General features: G+C 42.3%; 1 protein-coding gene across 3 annotated transcripts in view; it reads right to left on the bottom strand.

Annotated features, from left to right (window-relative positions):
• Positions 1–434: 434 nt before the first annotated feature.
• Positions 435–11,216, bottom strand: part of PCDH19 (protocadherin 19) — a 133,037-nt gene continuing 122,255 nt past the window's right edge. For 2 of the 3 annotated variants that reach the window (XM_087972137.1, XM_026674759.2), the window contains exon 5: positions 435–1,944. In XM_087972137.1, the coding sequence (XP_087828263.1) occupies positions 1,352–1,944 (593 nt within the window). In that variant the 3' untranslated portion in view covers positions 435–1,351. The remainder of the gene's footprint in view (positions 1,945–11,216) is intronic. The other variant, XM_087972138.1, reaches the window with a different exon arrangement.

Here is an 11,216-nt window from a genome sequence, read left to right as displayed (position 1 = left end):
AAGCCAAAAGAGTTTAATATATATAGGCAAGGTCAACCCCTGGAAATCAAAGTTTGGAGAAATGACATCATCTCCTTCCTTGAGGTTGTAAGAAAAAGAAAAAGAACGAAGTCAACCTCGTAAAAATGTCAGCACTTTGCATCTTTGCAAACGAGATGGAGAAGAAGAAGAAGAAGAAGAAGAAGAAGAAGAAGAAGAAGAAGAAGAAGAAGAAGAAGAAGAAGAAGAAGAAGAAGAAGAAGAAGAAGAAGAAGAAGAACAACAAGAACAAGAAGAAGAACAAGAACAAGAAGAACAAGAACAAGAACAAGAAGAACAAGAACAAGAAGAACAAGAACAAGAAGAACAAGAAGAACAAGAAGAACAAGAAGAAGAACAAGAAGAAGAACAAGAAGAACAAGAAGAAGAACAAGAAGAAGAACAAGAAGGAGGTAAAAAAAAAATCACCTGGCAAAAATGATCAGAAACTGGGACAGGGCCGACTCTAAATTTTGCAGGTTCCCCAAGTCTTAGATTGTTGTTCATAGAACACAACCACAAGCACAATTACAACAACAAAAAAAGAACCCAAAAACTTGAAAAGCCTTTTGTTTCTCCCCTCCCCACCCCCAACACTCGACACACAGGAGTTTGCAATATCAAATACGATAATAGTACAGAGAAGCATGTGGCAGCAGAAAGCTCTCCAGATTGAGGGGTGATTCATAGCAAAAGAGCACCATCTTAGAATATGAATTCACTCTGGATACAGGGCAGATCAGAAGCTCCATAGGATTGGGTAATAGACTACAAATGGTTTTTATTCCCACACTGAACCCTAATGAAGGGGGGGAGGCACTTTGCCCACATCAAGAGGTCCTGAAACAAGCACAACTGAGTTCCCAGCGCCCAGCTGCCCCCATCTAAATCAAGGGCACCACATTACAAATCGCCTACTACAGAATTGGAGGGCATTATTCCCCCCACCACCCAAAAAAATTCATGGGAGACCCAACGGTCAACCCATTTTCTTGCCAAGGTTGCTTGATCTGGAAAAATACGGGGGGGGAGGAGAATACTTTGCGGATAATACTTCCGTCAACCAAAGGGGACCCAACATCACTTACCCCGCTAGAGAAGAAATAGGGGGAAAAGGGAAATAAAATGGTGTTCGTTTTGCTTCACTAGCCCCCTGATGAAACCACATGAGATTGTCACATTAACGATCGCTTCATTTTTTTTTTATAAACAATACATTGAAGGAAAGCTTCTAAGTACAGCAGCTTTGCCTGGTGAACTGTCCGTAAGCGCTTAAAAATGGTGAGACGTTGTTTGGTGGCGGCATTTTTTCCCCTCCCTCTGTGGGCCCACTTCAGAGTACAATATCCTTTAGCCTCTTCACACTGGGCGAGTCTTTCTCCCTACATTCCTGTAGAAGAGGGTTAATTTCATGCACTGCGTTCTCACTGTCCGCGCCCCTCGGCTCCGCTTCCATAGGCCTGGAGGGACCATTGGTCACAAACGGCTCTAAGTCGTGACCGGACGGGCAGTGAAATATGCTGTAGGAGACCGACGGCTTGCCGGACGAGGGACTCTTCAAATGGACAGGCGAGGTGATGGGACTGATAGCTTCACAACCGTTCCCAGCTTCCCGGACGGCCCCGTTCACCTTTGGGCTACAGATGGGTAGATCCAGTGTCCTTTTGCCTTTGACATGGATGGGGCCCCGCTCCTCAGAAACAGTTTCGTTCCTGTCTTTGCCAAAGGTTGCAAAAGTTCTCTTTGCAGTAGAGTCTTCGTAAAGCTCCGTATCCACCGTAGAAGCTCCTATAGAGAGGGACATGACGTTCCTTCCATGTTCAGGAGATTTGCCTCGGGTGGGGACAGGATTCCGGGGCATCCAGCATCGGTCAGAATGGCCAAGGATCCGACACTCTTCTCGACAGTGGAATCCTTCACTCTGATCTAAGATCAGGAGACAAAAAGGAGAGAAGAATGTTATTAAAGGAGTGCGTGAAATGTGTTTGGTTTCATGTGGGTTCACATCCCGGAAGTTCAGTCATATGCTCTTCGGTTGGATTCAGCAAACCACAACCTAGGACAGTGATGGCTGTGATGACCCAGGGCGTGGCACAAAGGTAACACAATCAGATAATCAGTAGGAGTCCCTTTATTAGCTCCAACTTTCCCCCCAATGTCCTGGTTACATTCTGGGCTGGAGAAAAACTCTCCCAGGAACAGCCTTTGGCTGCAGAGAATCAAGTCCAAAACGTGGTCAACAGAAACTTTAAGGCCAATCAAGGCAAAATGAAGTAATTAGTCTGGCAGGGCAGGAGCAAGAATTCTAGATGTGAAGGCACGGCAATAACTCAACACGCTTGGGAAGACACCAGGAACACAGATAGTCAACACAAGATACACTCACGTTTGCTCCCAGCACCTGCCACACTCAGCATGCATCTCTTTTAAACTCTCTTCCCAGCTGTGGCTAATGAAGGGAATCAGGGCCCTTTCCTCCCCCGTTAGCCATGCAACCCACATTGCTCTCTCCTCCCTTCCTCTCTGCGTGCCCTAGGATGAAGAACTGGTGGGCTTGGGTCTTCCTCTGAACTCCCTGTCCCTTGTTCTACCTCTTCCCTGCTCTGCCCAGCCGGACCTTGCTCTTCCCCAGTTTCCTCCACAGCCAACGGAGCCACACTCCCACTCCCTGTCAACTGTTCGTATTCCTCTCAGATTCAAACTCTGACAGGGGCATGACAGATGGCTAACCTTTTTGGTGCTGAGTGCCCAAAGCGCGGGCGGGTGCGCAACCCCAAAATGCAATGCAAGTGGCCCCTTGTCCCTATTTCTTCTAGGATTTGGTTAAAACAAAATCTGGAAAGGGGAGGGTTATCTTATTGCGTAAACATTGCTCTTTGCCCTTCTCTCCCTTAATTCTCTGGGAAGTACAGGTAGTTCTCGACTTACGATCACAATCGAGCCCAAAGTTTCTGTTGCTAAGCGAATCACTCCATTGGTTAAGTTTGTAACATGCTTGTTCAGGGAATCTGGCGTCACTTCATGACTTTGCTTGCCAGAAGGTCGCAAAAGGGGATCATGTGACCCTGGGACATTGCAACCATCATAAATAGGAGTCCATGGCCAAGTGTTTGAGTTTTGGTCATGGGACCATAGGGATGCTACAACGGTCGTTAAATGTGAAAATTGGTCAGAAGTCACTTTTTTTCAGTGCCATAGTAACTTCGAACGGTCAACTGATGAACCACTGTAAGTCAAGGACTTCCCCGCAAAGGCGAGAAGAAGAGCTTTCAGATTTGCAAGATCAGATTTGCGTTGGCATTCATGGCCTTTGGTTTCTGGCCTGGACTACCTGGCATCCCGTTTCCTAAGAAATGGATTATCAATATTCAAGGCTCATTTTCAAAATTTCCTGGGGAAAAGTCCGTGAAAACCCACACTGTAATTTTGCCCAGAAAACAGAGGAGTTGCCAATTGCTCACCTTCCTGTATAAAATGCCTCCTGTTTCCTGTAACAAGGTGTAGACATTTGTGAAATGACATTTTAAAGGGTTGTTTTTAATCCCGGCGGCTCCCCCTTCTCTCCCACCCACCCCCCACCCCTTCTTTTAACAAGTCGGAGTTCAACTTTCAACAGACTACGGTGTCAGTTGGCATTTCTACTGCTGTTGCTGTGCCTGTCAGAAAAGGAAAGCTGGAGGGAAACAAGTTACAATGTGAAATAAATTAAGTCCGGGTTTGTGAAGTCAGCATTTTTCCCCCCTACTTCCTGATGCCAGCGCTAAAAGAGGCATGAGGTTTTAAATGCTGCCCGATGCGAGATATCCAGTTATAAACTCTGCAATAAACTTTACAGATTCCCACGCCTCCCTGTCCAATGTTTTCGTTAATTTCTTCTTCAATCAGCGCAAATTCTTTGAAGATTATCAGGCTGCCTATACAGCTAGTCTTCAATTTACGACCACGACTGAGCCCCAAATCGATGTTGTTAAGCGTCCCAAAGGTGCTTTTTGTTTTCCCCAACTGGACTTTCTTGTTGTTTTTTTCTTGTGAAGACATTTCACTTCTCATCCAAGAAGCCTCTTTGGCTCTGACAGGATGGTGGGGAATGGAAGGACGGATAATCCTTGCGGACAGTTGGTCATTTGCATCCTTTTAGAGCAGCAAACTCGATTTCATTGAGGCCGCATCAGGGTTGTGCTTGACCTTGGGGGCTAGTGTGGGTGTGGCCGGGGTGGGCGTGGCTAGCTTGACATCATTCGTGTTGGGGGTACTGAGCATTTAGCCAATGAAATGGCCTCCTGAGTTCCGTTTTCGGTTGCAACAGTCTCCTGCAGCCCTCTGCTAGAAAAAATGGAGCTCAGGTGAGCCATCCACACACCCCCGGGCCCCGTTTTCATTGGCAGAGGCTCCACCTTTGCTGTTTCCAGGGTGGCTCTGCGGACCAGATCTAAGCGCCCCATGGGCCAGATTTAGCACCCGGACCTTGAGTTTTATACTCCTGTTTTAGAGGGCCATTGAAGCACTTGGAGGTTTATCTGTGTCCTCAGAAAACAAAGTCCAATTGCCTCTTGAAAAAACACTTTTCGGACAACCATGACCTGGACGACTTGAGAATCTCTACAGGCTTTTAGATATACAATTTGGGATGGACGCCCTTGGAATGGTGTGGGATTTCCAGGAGGAAAAAACTACAGACTACAGGCACCAGGATCACCACTCAGTGACCCTGAAGGCAGAGATAAGCCTCCAAGTGGCCTCAACAACCCTCTAAAAGGATGCAAATGACCAGCTGTCTGCAAGGAATATAAATCCTTCCATTCCCCACTATGCTGACAGAACTGAAGAAGCTTCTTGGATGAGAATCAAAACGTCTTCAAACAAAAAACAAAAAAAAACAAGGAAGTCTAGTTGCCTCCTTTAAAAAAAAAAAAAGCACTTTTGGGACATCCATGACCGGGATGACTGAGAATCTCTACAAGTTTTCTTGATATGCTGTCGATGTTGTTAATTTGTCATTCCTTACCCATAATTTCTGCCATTTCCAAAATTTTGGAAGAAAAAAAAGAAGCCATCCCAGTAAAGAGGTCCGTGTTTCAACAGCACCACCATCCTTTCTAATCTGCTCCTCATCATAATCATCTGAGCCAGCCACATAATTTTCCAACCAAGGCTTTAATAGCAATGGCGTTTGTACAGATTCTAGTAAGTTGTACTTGGTCTTCAAGTAAGTTGTACAAGGTCTTCACTTCTGGCTCTCTCAGTCCATCATGTGCCACAGAATTGTCGTTATTGGGGGAGGACGCTATGTAGAAAATGCACTTCTACATACTATATAGTGCCTTCTGCTCCATGCAGGATATAAGATGGAACATATATCCAACAATTACATATATCAGGGGTGTCCAACCTTAGCACCTTTAAGACTGATGGAGTTCTACTCCCAGAATTCCCCAGTCAGCCATATGCCTGGGGAATTCTGGGAGTAGAAGTCCATCAATTTTTAAGGTTGCCAGGTTTTAAAGTTGCCAAGATTGGACACCTTGACATAAACATTTCTGATCCTTTTAAAATTGAAAACATGGGGAAAATACACACTCGCATACACAATTGCTTGGACAAAAGACAGGCAGTGAACCTGGTCTTCAGTTTTAATATTAGTGTTAACTACATTCAAACAACCAAGCCTGGAAAAAGAAAGATATGTCAGCCTTGGAAGCCATATTTTACTTGGAAGCTTCGAGGCTGCCACATTTAGTGCCTGGGATTTTGGGAGGCGGGATTTCCTAGTGAATTGAAGATTAGACTCAACAACATTCTTTCTCAGAAGTCAAGGACAAGTCACCCTACACCTGGAGAGGAGTGTCTGGAGGAAAGTCTCCAGTTGGGACGACATATGATTGGGCCCTGTGATGGATTGATGGGTGTAGGGGGTGGATCTTTGAATTCCTCTTGGAGAAGGGAAAACCTGGGACTCTCAGGTTTGGTTTTTTCCCAGATGTGCCAATATGACAACCCTAATAAAATGGAACTTTGAGGAAATGCTTGTCTTGGAGTTTATTGGGTTGGAGTTTGTTGGAACGCTGACATGATATTCTGCAACGGAGAGGGGGGGGAGAGAGAGAGATATATATATAGATATATATATATATATATATATATATATATATATATATATATATATATATATATATATATATATATATATATATATTGGTTATTCGGGTTTTTCCCGTCATTAGATTTCTTTTAAAGTATCTAGCAACGTTTCGCAGAACTCATCTCCATCATCAGGCTTCTGTCTTCAGCTCAGAAGCCTGATGAGTGATGTGATGCTTGCAACGCTGCTAACTTCCTTTTAACTGCTAGTGGGGTGTGACTTGATTGGGTGGGGCTTGGCTGTAAGAATATATTGGCTATATGGATCTTTGGTTGGGGTTTCTCCCGTAGATTCAAAGTATTGGTTTCAGGCGAGTCCCACTCGCCATCTTCAGGCTGGTGCTTTCGGCTTAGTGCCAGTGCAAGCAGAAAACCCGAATAACCAAAGATCCACATACAAATACCATGAGAACCTCAGAAAACATATATATATATATATATATATATATATATATATATATATATATATATATATATATATATATATATATATATATATATATATATATATGTAAAAGTCTGACTCACAGACGGACACAATACAGAAGCCTGATGATGGCAGATGAGATTCTGCTGAAACGTTGCTACAACTTTAAAAGAACAACTACAATGACGTGGGAAAATACCGAACCAAGCCGAACACCATACATGTAAGTACCCATGAAAACTTAAGAATATATATATATATATATATATATATATATATATATATATATATATATATATATATATATATATATATCCCTTTATCTCCGTCCTGAAATATAATGATAGTCTGGCATTCCAAGTAAACAGCAGATGATGTGATCCATTTCTGTACCAGAAAACTGAAAAGCCATTGTCGGTAGTAGGGTTGATTGACAAATCGTCTCACCCTCTCTAGGCATTTTCTGATGCAGCTGAAATAGAACATTTTCTCCTGGCCCAAAGTAATCTTGGAATGCACTTTCCTGTCTTGGGATTCAGCCAAATCTCTTAAGAAAAAGCTCTTTTCTTTAATGGGCCATCTCCTCACATCGCTCGGCTCTCCTTTTCCAAGTGGGTCGTAAAGGGTTAATGCTAACCAAGCAAAGTGGAATTACGCCTTCAAGGTTTGACGTAGTAGCAAACTTTCAAACTGTGCTGCCAACTTTTACTAAGAGTTCGCAGCCCAACCGTCTGAGGACAGTTCATTTGGATGCTTCGGTGTAACTGTGCATTAATTCCAGCTTTTCGACTCCATTTGTATTTCCACCACACTCCAGCAGCACCAAAAAGAGAGAGAGAGAGAGAGAGAGAAAGAGAGAGAAGAAGAAGAAGCAGAAGAAGCTAATAAAAATTCTCAGCACACAACCCAATGCAGCAAAATGTATATCTGTGAGTGGCTTTAGGACTTAAGAGAGAATCCACTTGCTGGAAAGCAAACCTTAAAGCTTTGCTTGGAAAGTGGAGGGAGAGAAGCTGCAAAGAAAGAACCGACTGCTTAGAATCCCACAAGAATTTTCTCTGCTCCATCATGTAAAGAGCAATCCAAACAATAACACTGGAAGATGCTGAAGCTCCTGCTACAAGAGACACATGCAGACAGAGACTCTTGCCTAGGGATTGTTGAAATGTTAGGCTGCATAAACAAAGGGAAGATGTTGAGACTCTAGAAAGAGTGCAGGGAAGAGCAACAAAGATGATTAAAGAACTGGAGGCTAAAAACATTTGAAGAACAGTTGCTGGAATTGGGGATGTCTAGTTTGATGAAAAGAAGGACTAGGGGTGACATGATAGCAGTGGTCCAACATCTCAGGGGTTGCCACAAAGAAGAGGGAGTCAAGCTATTCTCCAAAGCCCCTGAGGGCAGGACAAGAAGCAATAAGTGGAAACTAATCAAGGAGAGAAGCAACTTAGAACTAAGGAGAAATTTTAGTTGTGCTTTTAAAGTTGTAGCAACGTTTCGGCAGAATCTCATCTGCCATCATCAGGCTTCTGTATTGTGTTCGTCTGTGAGTCAGACTTTTACAGTTGTTTATGACTCACAGGCGAACACAATACAGAAGCCTGATGATGGCAGATGAGATTCTGCCAAAACGTTGCTACAACTTTAAAAGCACAACTACAATGACGTGGGAAAATACCCGAACAAAGCTGAATACCATATATATAATACCATATATATAATACCATATGTATATATGTATATATATATATGTGTGTGTGTATACACACACACACACACACACACACACACACACACACACACTGTATATTGCAAGCAACAACAACAACAAAAAGGAAAAAGGAAATTCCACCTATGTGCAGTTGGCAAAATGGCAATATTTGGGAACTGGGAGGCAAAACCTATCAGAACATCTTCTAGGTTGCTGTCTTGTTTTTTTCCCTGAGCCTCTGTCAGTAAAATTAAAATGATAGCCAAGGCTGGTATATATTCCTCTTCAAGTCTCAAATTCTACAGTGCTATTCCAAAGAAACCTTGGCGCTCAGTTTATCTTCTCTTTAATTTCAACCTGCCAAACTCTGAGCTAAATATCTATAATTTCCTCCCAATGCACGTATCCATAATTGTATGACAGGTTCCATGTATCTGGTTGTGAACTCTTTGTTCACCAAGATGTGTTCTTAAATGCTGCACATTTAGATAACCAAAGCTTCCATTTAAAAAAAAAAACTCACAAGGGAGGTTTTGTGTCTTAATTTATTGAAGCCAATCCTCTCTTTCAAGGACTCTTAAAGGACAGTTCTCTATTTGAAATGCTGTCCAGTCCAAATCCAATTTTTTAGAAGTTAAAAGAATTGGGAGCAGAAAACCATGAAGTGATCTATCAATACTGAACAGAAGAACATGAAACCGAGCAGCTGAGCCAGTCCCCAAAATGATGGGCTGAGCTGCATTTATCCAATAGATTGCACTTATACAACTTGTATCTGTGGGATTTATAACCTGTAAATATTAAAGGTAGGCCTCGACCAAATTGAAACCAACATTTCTGTTGTTAAGTGAGTTATTTTTTCTCAGCCCAAGTTTTTTTAAAATTTATATATATAAACATTTTGAATATAGTTTATTGTCCAGGCATATCATTTTACAAAAGAAAAGAGAGGGAAAGAAAAAATAAAAAAAATAAGTAGTAACATATATTCTAATAACAATAGTAGTGGTACAACTGAATGATTTTGACCAAACTTATACTTATGTTAGCTTATTTATAACCCTATTGCTTATATTGGCATACTTATAGTTATAAACCATTGTTTATGCTTAATGTATACATAGCAATAATCTGTCTTCAGCTAATTTCTACCTCTTAGCTCTAACCACTCATAAAATCTATTCCACGTTAAGTAATACTTTGTATCTCATTTATCTTTTATATTGTCAGTGTCTATCTATCAATCTCTGCACAGTCCAATATTTTCCAAACTATATCTTCATCTGATGGAGTGTTCCAGTGGTGGGATTCAAAAAAATTTTTACTACCGGTTTTGTGGGCGTGGCTTGGTGGGCATGGCAGGGGAAGGATATTGCAAAATCTCCATTCTCTTCCTACTCCAGGGGAAGGTTACTGCAAAATCCCCATTCCCTCCACACCCCCACTAACCTGCTTTCCAGCTCCATTCTCCTGTGCAGGGCAACAAAAGAAGACCCAGCCCATCAGCTGGGACTCAGGAGGCAGAGAATAGATGGGTGAGTCAGAGGTGGCATTTGCCGGTTCTCCGAACTACTCAACATTTCCGCTACCGGTTCTCCAGAAGTGGTCAGAATCTGCTGAATGCCACCTCTGGAGTGTTCTCATTTTTCCAATATTGTGCAAATAACAATTCTCGCTGCTGGTCAATACATGTAAGATTAAGTATATAGCCCCTTTATCATAGCTTTCTGGTATTACATCCTAACAAAAATATATTTCTGGCAAGCCTTTTCTTAAGTGCGCTTTGCCCCATTTCATGGCCTTTCTTGTCTTGGTTGTTAAGTGAATCAAATGCAGTTGATAAAAGTTAGTAACATGGTTGTTAAGTGGATCTGGCTTCCCCATTGATTATGCTTGTCGGAAGATCACAAACGAGGATCTCATGACCCCTGGGACACTGCAACGGTCATAAATATGAATCAGGTGCCAAGCATCTGAATTATCATCACACAATCATGGGGATGCTGAAAAGGTCACAACTGTGAAAAACAGTCACAAGTCTGTCTCATTTTTCAGTGCCGTTTCAACTTCGGACAGTCACTAAATGAACCGTTGTTTGTCCCAGCTTCTGCCAATCTAGCAGTTCGAAAGCATGTAAAAATGCAAGTAGAAAAATAGGGACCACTTTTGGTGGGAAGGTTACAGCATTCCATGCGCCTTTGGTGTTTGGTCATGCCGGCCACATGACCACGGAGACGTCTTCGGACAGCGCTGGCTCTTCGGCTTTGTAACAGAGATGAGCACCGCCCGCGAGAGTCAGAAACAACTAGCAAGTATGTGCAAGGGAAACCTTTCACTTTACTTTTACCTAGTCAAATTTGACCGATCTGACCATATATGAATCAGAATTCATTGGACAAGCTCCAACTAGCTCAAATGAAACATTTCCACCAGGACACAAAATATCCCCACGGCTGAAGCCACAAAGTTGACGCATAAAGATAGCAAATTAAAAAGGAAGGAAGAAGATTCGCCACGTGGAAATGACTTTATTTCCATCCCCAATCTATTTTGGATCCAAAGAAATGAAAGAGTCATAAGCTTTAATTAGCCCTATTTTAGGTGTAGGGTAGAATCTTGCTTTAAAACAAGAGAAGAGAGGATGGAATTTGCAAAGCCGTGGTAAACTTTGGTGCACTTTTGGCAACCATATGGAGCAATCAGTAACGGCATCTTTCCTGGGTATCCACAAACACCACGATCATTAAAAAATTCATTTCAAAATCTTCCCGGAAGCTAATAAATTTTACAGCACTTTCTCATTGCAACAAAGGAAGGCTTAGTTCCAGACAAATTAAAAGTAAATTGATTGCCTTGGGGAAACATATTCAAATATCACTTTTCTATGTTAGAAAAATCACTTTCCCTAAAACAGAGAGAAAG

This window comes from Notechis scutatus, chromosome 10 (genome assembly GCF_049901735.1).
Source record: "Notechis scutatus isolate UNSWTSFEM ecotype Mainland chromosome 10, rNotScu1.2, whole genome shotgun sequence".
In the NCBI taxonomy this organism is placed as follows: Eukaryota; Metazoa; Chordata; class Lepidosauria; order Squamata; family Elapidae; genus Notechis; species Notechis scutatus.
This window is presented reverse-complemented; position numbering and strand designations above follow the sequence as displayed.